At 37.6% G+C, this 21,549-nt stretch overlaps 1 protein-coding gene across 2 annotated transcripts in view; it reads left to right on the forward strand.

Annotated features, from left to right (window-relative positions):
• The window catches only part of GDAP2 (ganglioside induced differentiation associated protein 2), a 72,668-nt gene that overhangs the window by 33,313 nt on the left and 17,806 nt on the right, over nt 1–21,549 (forward strand). For both annotated transcript variants that reach the window (XM_047725490.1, XM_047725491.1), the window contains exons 9-12: nt 12,696–12,772; nt 13,514–13,590; nt 16,469–16,608; nt 17,289–17,343. In XM_047725490.1, coding sequence (XP_047581446.1) covers nt 12,696–12,772; nt 13,514–13,590; nt 16,469–16,608; nt 17,289–17,343 — 349 coding nt within the window. The remainder of the gene's footprint in view (nt 1–12,695; nt 12,773–13,513; nt 13,591–16,468; nt 16,609–17,288; nt 17,344–21,549) is intronic.

Raw genomic sequence — 21,549 nt, forward strand, 5'->3', positions numbered from 1 at the left:
CAAGATTGATTGATTGATTGATTGATTTTTTTTTTTTTTTTTTTGGCTAGCTGAGTAACATTCCATTGTGTATATATACCGCATCTTTATCCGTTCATCTGTTGATGGACATCTGGGCTCCTTCCATAGTTTGGCTATTGTGGACATTGCTGCTATAAACATTGGGGTGCAGCTGCCTCTTTGGATCACTACATTTGTATCTCTGGGATAAATACCTAGTAGTGCAGTTGCTGGGTCATAGGGTAGCTCTATTTTTCAACTTTTTGAGGAACCTCCGTGCTGTTTTCCAGAGTGGCTGCACCAGCTTGCATTCCCATAAACAGTGTAGGAGGGTTCCCCTTTCTCCTCATTCTCACCAACGTCTGTGCTTTCCTGGCTTGTTAATTTTAGCCATTCTGACTGGTGTGAGGTGGTATCTCATTGTGGTTTTGATTTGTATTTCCCTAATGCTGAATGAAGTTGACCATTTTTTCATGTGTCTGTTGGCCATTTGGATATGTTCTTTGGAGAAATGTCTGTTCATGTTTTTTGCCCATTTCTTGATTGGATTATTTGTTCTTTTGGTGTTGAGTTTGATAAGTTCTTTATAGCTCTTGGATACTAGCCCTTTATCTGATAAGACATTTGCAAATATCTTCTCCCATTTTGTAGATTGTCTTTTATTGGTTGACTGTTTACTCTGCTGTGCAAAGCCTTTGTTTTTGTTATTTTTTTAAACATTTTATTTATTTAATTTGAGAGAGAGAGAGAGAGAGACAGTGATAGTAAGATAGTAAGAGAGAGCACAAGCAGGGAGGAGAGGGAGAAACAGGCTCCTACTGAGCAAGGAGCCCAACGTGGGGCTCAATCCCAGAACCAGGATCATGACCTGAGCCAAAGGCAGAAGCTTAACGACTGAGCCACCCATGCACCCCTGCAGAACCTTTTTATCTTGATGAAATCCCAATAATTCATTTTTGCTTTTGTTTCCCTTGCCTTTGGAGATGTGTCTAGCAAGAAGTTGGTGCGGCAGGGTTCAGAGAGATTGTTGCCTGTGTTCTCCTCTAGGATTTTGATGGATTTCTGTCTCACATTTAGATCTTTCATCCATTTTGAGCGTATTTTTGTGTATGGTATAAGAAAATGGTCCCGTTTCATTGTTCTGCATGTGGCTGTCCAATTTTCCCAACACCATTTTTTGAAGAGACTCTTTTTTCCATTGGACATTCTTTCCTGCTTTGTTGAAGATTAGTTGACCACAGAGTTGAGGGTCAATTTCTGGGCTCTCTATTCTGTTCCATTGATCTATGTGTCTGTTTTTGTGCCAGTACCATACTGTCTTGATGGTTACAGCTTTGAAATAGAGCGTGAAGTCTGTAATTGTGATGCTGCCAACTTTGGTTTCCTTTTTCAACATTCCTCTGGCTATTCAGGGTCTTTTCTGGTTCCATACAAATTTTAGGATTATTTGTTCCAGCTCTGTTGAAAAGTGTTGACAGTATTTTGATAGGGATTCCATTGAATGTATAGATTGCTTTGCATAGCATAGACTTTTTTTTTTTTTAAGATTTTATTTATGGGACGCCTGGGTGGCTCAGTTGGTTAAGCGGCTGCCTTCAGCTCAGGTCATGATCCCAGCGTCCTGGGATCGAGTCCCACATTGGGCTCCTTGCTCAGCAGGGAGCCTGCTTCTTCCTCTGCCTCTACCTGCCACTCTGTCTGCCTGTGCTCACTCTCTCTGACCAAAAAAAAAAAAAGGATTTTATTTATTTATTTATTTATTTGACAGAGAGATCACAAGTAGGCAGAGGGGGGCAGGGGAAGCAGGCTCCCCGTTGAGCAGAGAGTCCAATGCAGGGCATGATCCCAGGACCCTGAGATCATGACCTACGCCGAAGGCAGAGGCTTAACCCACTGAGCCACCCAGGTCCCCCTAGCATAGACATTTTAACAATATTTGTTCTTCAGTCCTTGAGCATGGAATGTCTTTCCATTTCTTTGTGTCTTCCTCAATTTCTTTCATAAGTGTTCTATAGTTTTCAGAGTACAGATCCTTTCCCTCTTTGGTTAAGTATATTCCTAGGTATCTTATGGTGCTTTCTAAAGCAATTCTGAATAAGTCCTTTTTAAAGCATAAAGGAAAGCAGGTTATGTACTTCTGGGTAAGCTTTTCCAAGGATTAACAGTCCTTGGAAAGCTAGCTGCTTTTCAGAAACTTTTAAAGGAAAGAAAAATGATAAACTCTAAACAGTTCATATCAGCATTATCTTATGGGGTTAGTTGAGAGGTTAACATAGGGTTGTTGTGAGCACCTGGTACTTAGCAAACTCTTGAGGTTGGTCACTGCTATTCTCCTTGGAACTGAGTAAATCATTGTCTGTTTTACCTTTTAGCTTTGGTACTTGCCATCCCTTTTGATTGGAACACCCTCATCCTTTAATTCCTGCCCATTCTCTAGGTTTCACCTTAAAAGTAATTTCTTCTTGAAATTTAGCCAGGATAGACAGAAGAGAAATCTGGAACAGGTGCCTCCTCCTCTATTTCTTTTTCATACCCTGTACTTAACGATAGCATGGCATTAGCATTTATCACAGTATATTGCAGTGATGGATGGTTGTTTTACGTCTCTATCTATAAACTGGGAGTGGACTAGATGGTCTCTGGAGTTCCTCACAGAATTAGATAGAATGCTGTGTCTCTGTGAGTTTCTGGTCTTCATGTTATTTTGATTTTATTTTTAGACATGACAGCAAATTTGCCACTAGGTGGCAGCAATGACTAGCTTTTGCAAAGGCAGTCACCGTCAAGTAATAGTTTTCGTGGTTTTTTAACTTGGCATGGGTAAGAATCATCTGGCAAACATTTTTCCTTAAATACAATGAGGGGGCTCTCCCTCACGTGACTGGGACTTTGGCATCTGTATATATTTTGAAACTTTTTCACATTGTGATTCTTGTACTGTTAGGTCTGGGTACCTTTTTCTAATCAAAGGCAGTGGTTCTCACACTATTAAGTCTTTGTTGTTGTTGAGGATCCCAGAGAGCTTTTGTTTACATGGTTTGTACCTACCGATATTTATCATATGAGAAATTGTTTATTAATTCATTTAAAAATAACCCATTGTGTTTTTTGAAAAATAACTATTTTAAAAATTGAGTGAGAAGATATGGCACTCACTGTCTTACATTTTTGCCAGTGTTTAAATGTTTGGCTTAATAGAAGACAGCTGGATTCTCATATCAGCGTTCAAACTGTTAGAATAAGTTATCTTGGGTGAAGTATATAAAGAAAATCTAACCTCACTCAGATATATAATTTGAAAGGGGAGGAATATGTTAATAGCCTTTTCAAATAACTTATGATCTTCTTTGATATTATAACATAACTCGATATGTGGTAGTTTCTTAAAGCTTAGTTATAATATGGAATCTCAAAGCATATCTGTGAATTTTTATGTTCTGTTATATTAAAATGTTTATCCTATCCTGCTCTTTGAATGGGTTTTGTAATAGGAATTTACAGCATGAATTATAACATGATGGATTGTCTTTTGGAAAATACTGATTCACTGAATTTTTCAGATATAGATACTGATATATTTCATTATATGATATCAAAAAATTACATTTGTTAATATTGCCACTGATCTCATCAGAAAAGTCTTTAAGTATTAGGAACTGTAAGCTTCTGGGGATGCATACAAATTTTCCAAAAATATATGTATATTTTAAAGCTCAAGTTTTATCACTGGCAAGAAATACCGTTGGTTGTTTTTCTTGAAATGATAGGGTCACTTTATTCGTTTTGAGAAAACATCTGCCAAGTACTTCTGTTGAATAACCACAGTTTGTCTGCCAGTCATTATTTGAAGAAAAACAGTGTTCCATGAGAAAAAGCAATAGAGTTTAGCTTACAAGTCATACAGTGCCTTTCTTCAAGACAACCTCATACTTCAGTATGCAGAATTACTTTATGTGTTCTTCCCATTTTATGATACATTAATCTTAAAAAGATGTGTTCCAAGGGTTGATTTAATAAAATTAATTTTTTACCTCCTCATCAAAGACATTTTTAAACTGGATTTTTTCTTTATCTTTCTTTTTTTCTTTTTTTTTTTTTCCTGTGAGAATTTTGTCAGTGAAGAACAGTGACTGCTAGTACTGAATCTGGTTCCTCGGCCCTGATTCATTCTAGAGCACTAGTAGTCTACTTAACAATGCTTTTGCACCACTGGTGCAAATGTCAACGCAGTGAAAAGGGCACATGATGTTTCAGTGTCATTGTGAAACTGTCAAAACAATTTTGACCTTGCAAACCCCCTGAAAAAGTGGCCCACACTTCGAGAACCACTGGTCTGTGGTCTCTCACCAGTACCTTATAGTTGAAAGGAGTTTTGGTGATCGTCTGATAACAGTTTTTCCAAAGTGGAGTATGCAGTCTGTAAGCATTAGAATCACCAGGGCTGCTTGCTAAAAATGTGTATGCCCCACACCAAACTCCATGAATCAGAATCTCTGTGGAAGAGGCTCAGAAATCTTCTAAAGTTTCTTAAGTGATTCTTTTGTGTTCCAAATACTGATCTAGTGTGTCTCCTTTACTTTACATGGGATAAGTGATCCCCTAGAGTGGCTTGCCCAGAGTTTCAGTTCACTGAGAAAGAGCTTTCAAAGTGGCTATTGTGGTACATCTCCCTTTTCTACCACCTTCTTCAGCCCACTTAAACAAACCGGCTTCAACAAGTTGGCAAAGGACTAGAGATTTTTTGTGTTCGTGTTACAAAGAACTGCACTGTTACCACTTTTCTCCAATCAGCCAACCTCTTCTTCTCTCTTTTTCTCTCTTACACATTCACACACCCCTCATATCTTTCCCATTTCTCCATGAGAATTACAGATATTCTGGAAATTTTGAAGTTTGTTAGACTGGAGGCTTGTCATTGTCTCTTTCTCTCTTTAATGAGGACATTTGTTTGACTTAATAATGACTAGTTCAAGGCAGTATTTAAATAAATCTATTCATACCTTTTTGGAAAGGAGTCCTGAGCAAAGGAATAGGTTCTAGGAAGGAATATGAACACAGCATGGAAAGTACTGTCCTAGTAGAGGGCCTTGATCTTGAGATTCATATTTGTTATACAGTCAGTAGTTTCCATTCAGTTCAGGAAACATTGGATATTTACTCTGTACAAGATAATATGCTAGGTACTGAAATATACTGAGATAAATAAGGTAGTCCCTCTGTTTTAAAATTCATGAGTGAGCCACACGACCTTCAGATGTCAGGGGTGTGTTCTGAAGGGTGGTCAGAACAGTACATAGTTGTCTACTGACAGAAGAGCACAGCCTGTAGCTCCCAGAGCCTGAACTAAGAAATGGGCTAGGTGCCTCTGTCACACAGTTCTCTTGAGTAATAAGCTACGTCTGAATCAAAAGGTTTTCAGATTTCCCATGTAAGTGTCCAGTGCCTGTGATGATTAAAGATGAGGTGTCTCATAGCTATGCTGCAGAATATTTCAGAATAGTAGCAGCTCAAAAGTGTGGTCAAGGAACCAGGGACCCTTTTATAGGGAGCCTGTGAGACCACAACTAGTTTTATAATGCTACTTGGACATATTTGCCCTTTTCCTTCTCATTCCCACAGTGTTTGGTGGAGTTTTCCAGAGGCTACTTACCATGTCACATTGTAGCAGATTAAATGCAGAAGAAGACCTGAGAATCCAGCAGAACTTAGAGCTTTGCAAAGACATTAAAGAAGGTTAACTCTTTTCCCTAAACACAATTTTTGTCATAGAAGTTATTTTTGTTCACATAAAAAAGCTTTTTATTATTTTTAGATTTACAAATAATTATGTTTAAAATTTCTGTTTTTATTTCTAATACGGCGAATATTGGTAAGTATAACTGACATAAACATAAAAGGGCCCTGAGACCAAAAAGTTTGAGAACTGATGACTACTTGTTTCGGAGTTTATGGTATAACTGAGCTACGAGTCATCTGTTTGCATACTCTGCCATGTGCTGAATGTTTAAGATTGCAGGCTGTGGGGGTTTTTTTTAATTTATTAATTTTATTTTTCTAAATAAGGCTTTTTATATGTAATGAGTCTGGTTTCTGTTGTGTTAATTGATCAGATTAAGCAAGTGAGAGAGAGATATATATATATATACATATATATGTATGTATATATACACACATACATTTTCTAAATCTGAGGAAGTAGGTCTTCCATTAGCAACATCTTTTTGAAAGCTTTCAATTCTTCCATCAGTAATAGAACTAAAGTTCCCATGGATTGGCTACATAGGGTTAGATCACTGCTTTCGTGGCATTGCCTTACCACATCATTCTCTCTGTGATTCACCCGAAAAAAATTATCATGTTGTCTGGTTCTTTATTAATACTTTTAGGATTTCTATCCAACTGTGACACTAATTTGGGTATATCATAAGGAAGAAGTTGGCTTACTACAAAAATTAGGAAGCAATATTCTTTTTCAAAGATAGAGCTTTTAAAACTCCTAAAAAATTATTTTACAGTAACTTTTTCATTAGTTTTCCTCAGTCAGTTTAAGACCAGTTGCCTACAATTCTTGAGTCATTTCCCACAATAAAAACTTTATCTCCTTCATTATTAGGTATTTATTGAGCCCTTATCAATGTGCCAGGTGTCATGCTGAAAACATACTAAAGTGACATGCAAAACAGAACAGCCCCAGCCCTTGTGGAGCTTAGAATCTTGCAGAGGAGAGGAATGTTAAACTAATTATTATATGAATAACTTATTTAAGTTATAGGATGCAGTAAGTATACAACAAGGGTCCTAACTAAGTCAGGGTGGGGCAGTTGCCTAAGGCCGGGAAAAACTTGTGTTGACTCCAAAACCCAGGCTATTGGTTGTACACAAGTAGGTTAGTCATTAGTCTTTTAAGAGTTTTTAGGGTAAATTTTCTTCATCATTCAACCTGTGACTATGCATGTGGACAGTAATTGATTAACTGGAAGAGATTGCCTTTTACTAGCTTTATGAGGACAGCAACCAACCTTAGTTGATTGCAGCCTGTTGAGAAACTATGTAGTATTTCTACCTTCGGAGCTCTGTAGTGGCCACCTTTGCTGCCATTTTGCCATAATTTGTGTGACTGTTTACCTATGATTATAAGTTTACCCAACAAGTAATAGAAATCTGTTTATTTGGAATAAGCTCTAAGAAAACAAGAAACTATTTTGAGTTGATGTTTTCCTTTTTTTAGCTTTTGATTGTTGGATTGGGATAAAAGCTTACATATCTTTAGAAATAAAATGCAGAAACAACAGCAAAAAATGAGGTGCAGTTTATAAGAGATATAATGGAAATTTTAAAGTATTTTCTGACTAGATGAGGGAAATGAAGCATTTTTTTCTCTACTGGCTGAGGAATTTTTTGCTTTTATTCCCGCCTCCCAAATACTTATTTAAAAGAAAAGAAAATTAGCTAGATAATCAAATCAAGCTTACATGATCCTAGTGGGCGTGGAGGAGACTTAATAAAGAAGAAACCAGGGGCACCTGGGTGGCTCAGTGGGTTAAGCCTCTGCCTTCGGCTCCGGTCATGATCTCGGGGTCCTGGGATCGAGCCCCGCGTCGGGCTCTCTGCTCAGCTCTCTGCTCAGGAACCTGCTTCCTCCCCCTCTCCCTCTGCCTGCCTCTCTGCCTACTTGTGATCTCTCTCTCTCTGTCAAATAAATAAATAAAATCTTTTAAAAAATAAAGAAAGAAAGAAGAAACGAGATGAAGCTGATAGTGTTGAGTTGCTGCCCTGGACTTCATTTCAATCCTTAGAAACTGGAGCAGCACCAGTGTCTCAGCAATGATACTAAACCTTTTTTGAATCATAAAGCCTTTAAAATTCTCATGTAAGCTATAAGCCTTCTCCCCATGAACATGGTCGCATAGATGTTGCTTTTGCCAACCAGAATCTATTCTGGGATCTGAAGTTGTTAATCACAGATCAAGGTTCAAAACATTTTAGAGCTGATGGTATTTCAGAGTTCACACCGTGGACTACAGTCAATTTTAGATAGATTAAGGACTTAATATATTTTTTTTAATTAAAACTCATGGAAGAAGCTATAGGCTAGTATCTTTTTTGGTAATTAATTAATTTTATTTTTTATAAACATATATTTTTATCCCCAGGGGTACAGGTCTGTGAATCACCAGGTTTACACACTTCACAGCACTCACCATAGCACATACCCTCCCCAGTGTCCATAATCCCACCCCCCTCCCAACCCCTCTCCCCCCATCAACCCTCAGTTTGTTTTGTGAGATTAAGAGTCACTTATGGTTTGTCTCCCTCCCAATTCCATCTTGTTTCATTTACTCTTCTCCTACCGTCTTAACCCCCCATGTTGCATCTCCTCTCCCTCATATCAGGGAGATCATATGATAGTTGTCTTTCTCCGATTGACTTATTTCGCTAAGCATGATACCCTCTAGTTCCATCCACGTCGTCGCAAATGGCAAGATTTCATTTCTTTTGATTTGCACTGCTTGGTATTTACCCTAAAGATACAAACGTAGTGATCCGAAGGGGCACGTGCACCCGAATGTTTATAGCAGCAATGTCTACAATAGCCAAACTATGGAAAGAACCTAGATGTCCATCAACAGACGAATGGATAAAGAAGATGTGGTATATATAGGCTAGTATCTTTTATACCTTGGAGAAAGGACGGGTTTCTTAAACAAGATATAAAAAGCATTGACTATAAAAGAAAAAATAGCTTTGATTATATTAAAATTAAGAACACTGACAAGTGGGGCAATGAATCTTAATGAAAGTGAAAAGCAAATTATAGAATGGGAGTATTCAAAGTAAATATAACTGGCAAATGATTACTATCAAGAATATACCAAGAATTCCTACAAGTAGGAAAAGAACAAATAGGCCTATAGAAAATAAACAATATGAACAGGCATCTCACAAAAGAGGGAAACATGTCCATTGAACATGAACGGGTTCTCAGCATCACTAGTGACCAAAGCAATGATATACCATTACAAACCTGATTGGCAGAAGTTAAAATATCTGCTGATACCAAGTGTTGAGAAGGACATGGATTCACAGGATCTCATATTCACTGCTTGTAGAAATATAAATGGGTACACCACTTTGGAAAAGAGGTCTGGTCTTATTTCCTAAAACCGAATATACCTATAACCCAGCACTTCAGCTCCTGTGTATATCTACCCAAGAGAAATCATGCACACATATACCAGGAAACATGTACATGTTCAATGATCAGTAAGTTGATCAATAACATCAATAAGTTGATCATAGCACTATGCACAGGAGCAAAAACCTGGGGACAGTCCCAAGTACCTACCAGTAAGAGAGTGTATTAAAAAAACTGTAGTTTCCATATGATACAGATAGATAATGTAGTTGTCAGAGTGAATGAACAGCATTGCCACCCAATGCTAGCAGTCTAGTAAATCCAAGTCAGACCCAAAAGATTGCATACAGTATAATAAGCTTTTTCCAAAAAACTTTAGGAATACATCAGATGAACCAAAAGGATATAAAAAGGAAGAAAGAAAATGATGGGTGGGCGATTCTAGAGACCGGTTATGGGGGCAGGGGCTAGAATCAAAGGGGAATGACCATGAGATTAGAGGTAGATTATTGCTGGGTGCTAGCTGTTGTTTGGGGTAGTAGGTTTCAGAATGCTTATTACTTCATTAAAATTAACTAATTAGATAACCGGTTTTTAAAACATTTTGAAGATTGATTGATTGATTGATTTTAGAGAGAGAGGGAGTATGCCCAAGACCAGAGAGAGGGGCAGAGAGAGAGAAAATCTCTCAAGCCAATTCCCCACTGAGGGCAGAGCCAGACTGGGACTCAATCTCATGACCTGAGTAGAAATCAAGAGTCAGGTGCTTAACTGACTAAGCCACCCAGGCACCCCTAGATAATCAGTTTTTTAAAGAAAACCATGTGTGTACCCTTGATGAGAGTGTTTTGAACCAAGGTTAATTCTGTTTTGTGCACCTGAATTCCAGTTTGAAAAATAGTTTTTTCAGAGTTCATTGAACACATTGTTATTCAGCATCAGGAGTAACCCTGGAGATTGCCTGCACATATAGAGACAAATACGATGCATCCCCTCTTTGTTGTCTAAGAGCAGAAGCAAACACTGGCTGTAAGTGGGTGAAGCCTTGTGCTAATCTTTATGGTGCAAAGAAGGGGGAGCAGTTAGTTCCACATGTCTGGACCTTGACTCCACTCCACTCCCCCTCACTCTGCTGTCCTCTCCTCCCCTTGGCGTAGTGATAGAATATTTAGACCTCTGCTGGATTGCTTGTTTCATTGTGTCTTATCACAGAGTTAATTCTTCATGTATCTATCTGATATGTTCAACTTTAAACTCTTTGAAGCCAAGGACCTTTTGCTATCATTCTCAGATGCCCCCAAAAATATCTTGAATAATATTCATGTTTACTATTTCATTAAACAAAGATCTGAGTCCCTACTATGATGCAGGCCCTTGCATGAATACAGTACATCGTTGAGAAATGAGCTAATGAATCCAAGAATGGAGTATAGAAATTAACCGACATTTACTGAATTCCTGTTGCATGATTTGTGCTAGGACCTATGATGCTTATAAGCCACTTAAAATGCATTCTGTTCAATCTTGTTGTGAAGATGACTTAATCATAAGACAATTAGAAAACAGTACGATTGGGAATTTAGTGTGAATAACCAAGGAAGTGACTCCATGTAAAAATAGGAACAGAACATACAGATAAGGAGAACTACCATAAACATAGGTCTTCTCTTGACTTGCAAATTGTGTCTTAAACCAAAATTCAGAGCTGTTTTCTCTTTGATTTTTCAATTTACATTGGTGGGCAAGTTTCTTTTTATTTATTTTTTTTAAAGGTAGGGATAGGGGCAGAGGGCAAAGGGGAGAGAGAGAAAATCTTTAGTAGGCTCCACGCCCAGCACAGAGCCCAACTTGGGTCTTGATCTCACGACCCTAAGATCATGGTCTTATCCGAAATCAAGAGTTAGACTCTTAACAGACTGAGCCACCCAGGTTCCCCAAGTTTCCAAATTTAAAAAGGAAAACTGTGGAACTATGTGATACCAACTATTTTTTTTTACAGGCAGTTACAATTTCTGTGACACTAGCAGGCATTGTTGATTACAATCCAAATGTAATAGGCTTCCTATTAAATATCCTTAGCTGTGTAATTGTGCTTTATAGCTGAAAAGTGTTCTTCATAAGCACCACTTGGCAGATGAGGAAGCAAGTCCATAGAGGTGAAACAGCTTTACTTACTGAGGTTGCATAGAAAATGATAGGATTAGAAACCAAGTCACCCCCTCCTGGTTTAGTTTTCCTTATGTTATGGGATGTTGCCCTGTGTGACCTAGATGCTTCAAAAGTTGCTTTTCAGGGCTCCTGGGTGGCTCAGTGTGTTAAGCCTCTGCCTTCAGCTTAGGTCGTGATCTCAGGGTCCTGCGATTGAGCCCCGCATCAGGCTCTCTGCTCAGCAGGGAGCCTGCTTCCCCCCCATCCCCTGCCTGCCTCTTTGCCTACTTGTGATCTCTCTCTGTCAAATCAATAAATAAAATCTTTGAAAAAAAAGTTGCTTTTCATTCATTTCAGTGCCTTGAAAGCTTTTTTCACAAATGAGTGGCCCTTTGAATTTTAAGAAAGCGGTATGAAATAGTAGAAAAAATACTAACCTTTTCAGAAATCTGGAGATCTGAGTACAGCTTCAAATTCAGCTCCACCAATAATTGGCTGGTAACTAAGATAAGCTCAACCTTTTGCAGGTCATTTACCCTCTTTGAGATCTTTAACGTCTCTTCTAGTTTTAATGCCCTCTTGGCTAAAGCCAGGCTGCAGTCCCTAGGATCTGCTATATGCATTATCGGGGCAGCTGGTTTGATTAACCAATCATTAAATAAGCCTGGGCTTCCCGCATAAAATTACCTAGTTCCTTTGTGGTCCCACATAACATGTTGAACATTTACCTGTTTTTCTTATGAAAAGTAAACTCCTTGAGGGCACTGACCGTGTCTCTTCACTGTAGGATTCTCAAAACCAAGTTGTTGTTGGATGAGTGAACATCTGTTTTAGATAACTGCTTTTGCTTTAAGATTTCCTATTTGCATGTTTTTTATTTAGTAAAGGAAAATAACAGTATTTGAAAATTTAAATTGAGTACTTAGTATCTCTGCCATTTATATGAATAGTCTTCACTTTATCATAAAGGATTTTTTTAAATCGTTTTGTATGAACACCATCCTTTCTCAGTTACTCGGTAACTCATTTGTATTTATCAATAACACATTAGTAGAGTTTCTGCATAGTATAATGACCTCCTTAATTCCTTGCACATTATAATAAAATCCCATTATTTTTTTTTTTTTTAAAGATTTTATTTATTTGTCAGAGAGAGAGGAGAGCGAGCGAGCACAGGCAGACAGAATGGCAGGCAGAGGCAGAAGCAGGCTCCCCGCCAAGCAAGGAGCCCGATGCGGGACTCGATCCCAGGACGCTGGGATCATGACCTGAGCCGAAGGCAGCTGCTTAACCAACTGAGCCACCAGGCGTCCCTAAAATCCCATTCTTTAGGGAAAGATAAAAACAGATTCCATTTGTAAATTTAATTTACAAGGGGTTATTTTAATAATTATGTCCTTTATTTCTCTAGTTACAATCGCTGGTTATGTCAAGCAAGATCTGAGGATCTATCTGATATTGCTTCTCTAAAAGCCTTATACCAAACAGGTGAGCTTAAGGACATAGTAACTTTTACTAATTAAGGACCTTCTCTCGAATGCTGTTAGAAACTTCATTTTTCTCTGATTTTGTTTTATCTGTGAAAAAAGTAATTTTTATACTAATGGGGGTAGTTTTTGCTCATTGTCAAGATTGTAAAAACACATCAGCCTACAGATTTTCATCTTACAGTTCTACATTGGCCAACTTTGTTTCTTCTTAATATCCTTTTTCTTACGTTTGAACATTTTTTCTGCTTTTAAAAATGTCATCCACTTGCTGTACAAAATTCAAACCTTACATAAACATATGATGGAGATGGTGAAATTTCTCAGATTTCCACTCCTTACCGCATTAAATTTCTTTTTCAGACAGTACTTATTAATTTTCAGAGTTGAGTTCCAAGTAGTTTTTCCTGGATCACTAATGTTATTAAAAATCATAGCGAACTTAAGCAAAAAGCTATGTATAAAAGATCTGTGCCCTGCAGCCTTACCTTTGGCTGTCCCTGATTTAAAACCTGTAAGAAAACTTATCTTAATAGTAAGGGCAGTCATCAAAATTTAATGAAGCTAAAAAAAAAAAAAAAAGTATTGTTTTCCACATAGTGAAAGACATCTGAAGATAAAATTTTAAAAATGTTAAGTTCTTGATTTTCAATCTTTTATATTTGTGTAGAATATTTTTATAACATCAGAGTCCAGTCTTGGAATAAAGTCTCTGGGCGCTGATCACATTTCCTGTTCACAGGTGTTGATAACTGTGGTCGCACAGTGATGGTGGTAGTTGGAAGAAACATTCCTGTCACATTAATAGATATGGACAAGGTAAGCCACAGAAAGGCTCTGTTTTACATATAATGTTGATTTTCGTGATTAGTAGGGTATGAATTTGGAATCAGAACTTAGAATATGAGATGGGGCAGAATTGTGTGTATCTGGGCAGAGGAGTGACCCTGGCTCTGCATGTTGGCACGTACCATTTCAGTAAGGGGTTTGGTTTGGTTCTGTAGGAGAAACAAAAAATACTAGAATCCAATAATGTGATCAAAAACGCAACTGCTCTCTTTCAGATATGACACAACTGGCAAGTTTTGAGTTGGAATCACTCTGGGTTATAATTATGCTAACATTCGAATACTGCTTTTCTTGAAAAAAGAAAAATTAAGTCTTGAATATCTATCTGAAGAGAAGAAGTCAGGGATGTAGTTAACCCAAAATGTCATAATGCCACAATCCCTTCATTTGGAGGCAAAGGACGGAAATAGCCGAGGCATAAAAGAAAAAATCGTCTTTCTGGCAAAATAAATAAGAAAATGATTCTGCTTTTAAAAACGGTTAGTAATCCAGAGGGAAAAAAAGCGAATCAGAATGACAGACCTTTTGTTGCCTTCAAAACTAGCCAGAAATCTCAAATAATAATCATTGTCATCAAAGATGAATCGAAATGATAAAAATGGTCACATCCATTGACCCAAGAATTCAGTTCTTCAGAATTTGTACTAAGGAAATAACCTGAAGTATGGAAGTAGCTGTTGACCCTGAAACTGCCCAAATTGGAATACTTGGGCAAGGGACCATTGAATCTAAAAGATAAATGTGTAAATTGTCCTAGAATATCAGTATTATTAGAAACTGACTGCAAGAGAGGAGAATCACTTTAATAAATCATTCTTAACTACAGTAACAAATTATGCCCTTTAAAAATGTAAAAATCGCACCTATTTTTTAACATAAAAACGCAGTTATACAAAAGCAGATAATTGCTTCTGGCTAAGCCCTTAGTTTCCTGGTCAGTGGTGTTTACATTAAAAAAATTGTGGAAGCACTGGACCTGGCATGTTACCACAGGCCCATTTGTAGCATAGAATTGGAACTTAAATTCCTAACAGGTAATTATGGTGTATCCACAAATGGAATGGTTTGTGACCCTTAAAAATTACGGTTCTAAAGACAAGTACTGTAGAGAAATACTTATAATATTGGTAGGAGAGAAAGTGATACATTAAGCTGCTTACACACTGACCTTAACTTGCTTTGTTTTAAGCATAAAGGTAAAAACTCAAAATGTAAATATTTTGAAATGGATTTAATGATTTTAGGGAGAATTTGTTTTCTCCATTTTTCTGTCATGTGGCTTATACTTCCTTATAATGAAAAAAGGTTAAGTTAAAGATGGGGAATTTAAAGCTGGAAATGAGTATTTTAATTGCCCTGGGGAGGGGGTAGAGAGTAGATAGAAATAGAGGACCAGAAGCAGTCTGGTAAAAGCAGAAATAATAACAAAAATACACACACACACACACACACACACACACACACGCAGAGGAAAAACTCAGCTGATGCAAATGATATCATTAGTAAGTTTCTACTTTACTCGTTTTGTGTTAATAACAATCAGTATGACATAGATTCTTTCTCATTATAATATGATTGATAACCAATAAAAACATGAATCTCTGAGTTTGATTTTGGTGTGTCCTTGCTTGGTGTTCTGAATATCCACTATGTACCATTTCATATAATGAGATATATTGTGAGGCCCAAACCAACAAACTGGAAAGATACTGTGTTTTCTTAGCGCCCTCTGTCAGCTCTGCCAGTAGTTGGAAGCTAATTCATCTCAGTCCACTCCTGACAGTGCCAAGGACTCTCCTGAGAAGAACTGGGAAATCGCCTGTTTGATAATAATCTTTCAGTTGTAAACTCTTAGCTTCCTCTATGTCATTGTTTATAGGCACACCACTGGGTCATCCTGGCCCTGCCCATACTGTATCTCTGCTTTGTGTTTAATGTTTCTCTTACATTTCATCCTTCTTATATGGACTATTTCTCTAATACTTATTTCTCTGATGTGATCTGGATCACATTAAATTTGAGCCTTCGAAAGCTACCCAGTCCATTGCCACCTACTGACTAAACCTGTTCTCATTTTTCTCATTCAGGTCAACGTTAAAGATGCCAAAAAAATTAGTCCTCAAAGTGAGCCATGGGAGGGAGGCATCACTCATAATGTCCTTGTATAGCAGTTCTTGGTTATGTGAGAGACCTAAGTCTATATCCCAGTAGAGACTGCAAAGATTTTCATTGAGTTCATGTGGAATCCTCAGGAAAGATCAGAAGTCTACAAATTGTACTTCTAATGATATTAATATCATTATCCTACAGAGGGAAAACCTGGCAGCTGACTGAAGAACTCTTTTGAGTATAGGAAGAGTTATTTGAGAGGATAGAGATTGATTGTTCTCCACCATTTAGAAAGAACAAGGCAAAAATGGATCCTACTATATCATTTCTGAGAATTACATAACACTGGCATGGTTCACTTTCCTGAAGTTCTTTTATTTTTTTTTTTATTTTTTTTTTAAAGATTTTTATTTATTTATTTGACAGAGAGAAATCACAAGTAGGCAGAGAGGCAGGCAGAGAGAGAGGAGGAAGCAGGCTCCCTGCTGAGCAGAAAGCCCGATGTGGGGCTTGAACCCAGGACCTGGGATGATGACCTGAGCCGAAGGCAGCAGCTTAACCCACTGAGCCACCCAGGCGCCCTGAAGTTCTTTTAAAAGAGAATTGATACTCCTTAGTCTGAGATGTCTGTCTGCAGTGCCGGGGTATTGATGAGGCTAATCTTCTGGGTTTTGCCTCATTCTTGGCTTCTGTGAAATAGACCACTGTGATCTTACTTTTACTTCTCTTTTTCTTCTAGGCTCTCTTATATTTTATCCATGTAATGGATCACATTGCTGTGAAAGAATATGTATTAGTGTATTTTCACACACTGACCAGCGAATACAATCATCTGGACTCTGACTTTCTGAAGAAGCTCTACGATGTTGTTGATGTCAAGTTAGTTATTTTTGCAAATTATGAAGAGGGGAGATAGCTTCTTTCTTTCCTAATACTAATCAATAAACAAATATTGCTTAGTATTATGCAAAAAAAAATGTATTTCATGTAACAGAATTTTATCATATATAGAGAAGATATTTTAATATGAGGAGGCCCTCCTTAACTCCAGCATGTTTTGCATCTAAGGAAATTCATATGTAAACTTTTTCCTGCTTTTAAAAAACATCTTGAAAAAGGGTTGGGATCATTACCAATCTTTATATAAAATAACAAAAATACTACCTTTTTTATTAATAAGATGTGTGACTTTTATCAAAATACATTTATAAATATTATTTTATTTGACCCAGTGACCCATGAGTATGTTAATTCATAGTCTGGTCCCAGAGATTCTAGTGCAATATAAAAAAATGGCACACAGTGTTTGTTAAATATGAAATTACTTTGTTCTACCTGCAGGTAGCTCTGTCACAGCCAAGAGAAACAACATCTTTTATAAAACAAATAATTTAAATAATGAAAAGTTCTCTGAATCATTTTTTGACATTTCACCTAAAATTCAATAAGTGAACTAGAGCTACTTTTAACTTTTTTTCTTTGTGAATATATTTCTATACTCTAGCAGAGTTAATTGTCCATAGCATGACATACTGACCCTTGTTTTTATTTCAAATCAGATACAAGAGGAATTTGAAGGCTGTTTATTTTGTTCATCCAACATTTCGTTCAAAGGTACAGTGTGTTTCTTTTTAGCTAAATCTTGAATTTTAGTGCACTGCATGCCAGCATATTAAGCTATATTTCAAGATCTTGATTCTTACTATCACCACTGTGACTGCTGATTTCTTTGCTTACTGTTCCTTTTAAGTGATAGTGAGTTGTGGTCCTAATGTTTTGGTCCCATGTAAACTCCAGTGTCTTTATAGGCAAGTCATACAAGCCTTTCAATCCTTGCTTCTTCATACTCTGTGTTTGTTTGGGCTTTGCTCATGCTCTTGTTACAGAGTGTACTTTCCTTCCTCTGTTCATGGCTAATTTCTCTTTGTCCTTCAGATCTCGGCTTAACAATTACTTCCATAGAAAACTTTTCCCAACCAATTCGGCAACTAGTAGGTACTCCTGCATTGTACCCCCTTAAGATTTTAGTCTCTATCATTGTGACGTTTTTAATTCTAATTACTTGTTTAATTTTCTACCTTACGCTAGACTGCAAGATTTGTGAGAGCTAAAATATAGCTATCTCGTTCTTTGAATATCCCTAATACCTAATCCGGCATCTTGACTTCATCAATATGCACTCCTTAGGTCCTTTTACTTTTTCTGAAATTATCATCTCTCTCTCTCTCTTCTTTTTTTTTTTTTTTTTTTTTGGTCTTTATTTCCTTCCCTATCCAGCCTAAAACCCACATTCTATCACTTTAGTCACTGCTGTTAATGCTGAAAATAACCTATGGTCTCTTAATCTTTTATCACACTTGCCCATCAAACCCTGATCATGAGATAACTTCATCACTCTGCTTTCTTCACTCCTTTATCTGGGTTGCTGAGCACAGATGGAGAAGTCTTAGAGACATGTCATTTTGGTCTTCTAAGCAGGCTCATGGAGCTTTCTCTGCTGAGGGCCCCCTGGTATTTCACTGGATAGTGTCCCAGCAAGGCTCTCTGCTCTCCCCAAGCCCGGTCCTACTAGCAGCTCCTCATTCCAATTGTTGGCCTGGCCTTGTTCTTAACCAAGAACATTGAAAAACATCAGTAAAAAGCTGCCTCTCTCCTCCCTCCCACCCAGACTTACCTGTCATCTGTTCCTATTATTTCGTCCTTTCCTGTCATAAAAAATGTATCTCTTCTTAATGAAGAGTAGCCCCTCTACCTGTGGTCCAGATCCAATTATAATAATAGCTAATGTTTTCTAAGCACCTAACTATATCCTTGCTTTTCCCTGTGTTACCTTGTTTAAGCCTTATATCTAAGAAGGAGATAGTAGTATTATGCCCATTTTGGAGGTAAAGAAATTGATGCTTTGAGAGATTAAATAACATTTCCAAGGTAAACAACTAATAGGTAGCAGAGGCTGGATTTTAATCTAAACATTTTAATTATAGAGCCACCACTGATAACTACACAATATATTTCCATTTCCTCAGGACTTTGTCTTCAGCAATTTTCACCTTTCTCCTCTCCCATTTTTCTGGCTCTAACTCATCAACTTTTAAACATGATAAAGCCTACATTTCTCTCTCTTCTCCTTAACAACCACAATTTTTTTTTATTTTAATTTTTTTTAATTTTTTAGCATAACAGTATTCATTATTTTTGCACCACACCCAGTGCTCCATGCAATCCGTGCCCTCTACAATACCCACCACCTGGTGCCCCCAACCTCCCACCCCCCACCCCTTCAAAATTCTCAGATCGTTTTTCAGAGTCCATAGTCTCTCATGGTTCACCTCCCCTTCCAATTTCCCTCAACTCCCTTCTCCTCTCCATCTCCCCTTGTCCTCCATGCTATTTGTTATGCTCCACAAATAAGTGAAACCATATGATAATTGACAACCACAATTTTTTAGTGTGATCTACATTCTATGTTCACTGTCTCCATTTTTTATTCACCTTAAATTACTCCTGTCTTGTTCAAACCCCACTCTGACAGCTAAAGCTACTCACACCAAAACCACTGGTCATCTTTATCCTTTTTCCCTGCATCCTTAATCACGGATGGTCCCTCTCTCCTTGAAATGTTAATGTTCCCAAGCCCTCATCCTTTTCTTTCACTCTGTACCTTCTTTCATTCCTGTGTCTTCACCAATCCTCCAAATTATATGCAATTCCCAAATACATGTCAGGAGAGGCAGTGAAGCCTAATGTTTAAAGCATGGGCCCAAGACTCAGGGAATATTACCAATCCCAGCTGTACCAACTACCAGTTTATCTTCTCAGGCAAGTTATGAAACTGCTCTGTATGTTAATTTCATCTTCTATAAAATTTTCATCTTCTAAAAAATAGTAGTGTCCACCTTCTAGGGTTATTGGAAGAATGAAATTAGTTAATATGTATAAAATGCTTAAAATATTACCTGACCTAGAATAAAAGCTCAGTAAATGTTACCATAGTTGTCATGGCCATCATCCTTTCTGGGCTCCATGTTGAGCTGTTGAGTATATACTTCACGTAGATGTCTTACAGACACCTGAAGTTCAACATTTTAAAAACAGAACTATTCATGTCCTCCCCCTCCACTCACTCCCAAACTTCTGTTTATGTTACCGTTCTTAGTAAATGGGACCACTGCCTATTAGGTGCCTAAGCCGGGAACCAGGGAAGCATCATATTATATTAGTCTGTGTGCTTGCTTTTGTCCCAGTGTATGCCTGTGCCATGAGTCCCACTGCCTCTGCCTGAGTTGATGCTGGCACCATCTTTCATCTGAAAGGACACAGCTACCTCCTAGTTAGTGTCCATAGTGTCCTGCCTCCAGTGTAGCACTGTTCCTTCAGGACTGCCTAATGACATTTTCTTATCATGTTAATATAAGAAGCCTAAAATATTTACTACAGGGTCTTTTGCAGAAGTTGGCCTACTGGGTCAAAGCAAAAAGAAAAAAAAAAACAACAAAACCTGATTATATCAGTGGGGTTTGGAGAAAAAAGGACTTATTTCAGCATAAAGCCCAGGATTTAGTTATTTATTAGATGAATAGGGTTGAGAGAAAGGACTGTGTCATCCATGACTCCCAGGTGTCATCAGATAAAGGGGATCATGGATTGGGATATAAATTTGGGAGTCCCCTTTAAGTAAATAGAGCTTTAACTCTTTAAATATGTTAATGAATTAAGTCACAAAGAGGATAGCTAAAGACAGACCCTGGGATCAAGGAAGGAGATCAAGGAAAAGTAATCTAAAAATCAGTGGGAGAGCCAAGATTGAGTAATGCTCTGGGAGCCAGTGAACAGGAAAAGCATCAAACACGGTAGAAGTAGTCATTATTTTAAAATACTGTGGAGAAATTAGGTAAGATAAGTAGTAAAAAGTCCTCATTACACTTCATAATTAATAGATGAGTGAAGACTTCATTGAGAGAATGGTTTTCAACAATGATTTCTTATTGTTTACAGAATTGTTGAATTTCTCATCCAAATACTACCTATAAAATTTGCATAAAATATTTTATTTATTTATTTTTTTTTAAGATTTTATTTATTTATTTGACAGAGAGAGATCACAAGTAGACAGGCAGGCAGAGAGAGAGAGAGAGAGAGGGAAGCAGGCTCCCTGCTGAGCAGAGAGCCTGATGCGGGACTCGATCCCAGGACCCTGAGATCATGACCTGAGCCGAAGGCAGCGGCTTAACCCACTGAGCCACCCAGGCGCCCTGCATAAAATATTTTAAATAATTCTTTTAAAAGTTGCAGATTTCCTTTTGGTCCCTCAGTGTTAGAATAGCTTAGTAAGTGCTAATTAAATGTTTATGAGAACACTGGCCAGGCTTTAAAAAAAAAGTACAGTGTTGGAACAGTCTCTTAAATGAAGGACTTTTCCTGCTCTGTTCAGTTAAGTTCTGATTACATGGTCCTATCAGATAATGTCTGTTATCAACTTTTCCACTATTTTGTTATGCTCAGTGGGTGGCTGATTTTTTCTTTCTGTAACAGTTGAAGATACTGCTTGACTATTTCCCCTTATCTCATCTTCCATTTATATTTGTTCATCCAGTGGCTACTGACATTTTTTCTTTAGTGGAGATAAACAGAAGGGTGAGCTTGGTTTTTAGCATATCTTTGCAAGAATGTCTGCTCTCCCCACTTCTATTCAATATTGTAACCAGAGCCTCTGGCCAGTTTGTAATATGGCAAGAAAAGGAAATAAAATGGCTCTAGATGTAGAGGGGAGTAAATAATACTGTCTTTATTCACAGATGACTTGAACATCGTGTAGAATAC

This window comes from Lutra lutra, chromosome 4 (assembly GCF_902655055.1).
Source record: "Lutra lutra chromosome 4, mLutLut1.2, whole genome shotgun sequence".
Lineage (NCBI taxonomy): Eukaryota > Metazoa > Chordata > Mammalia > Carnivora > Mustelidae > Lutra > Lutra lutra.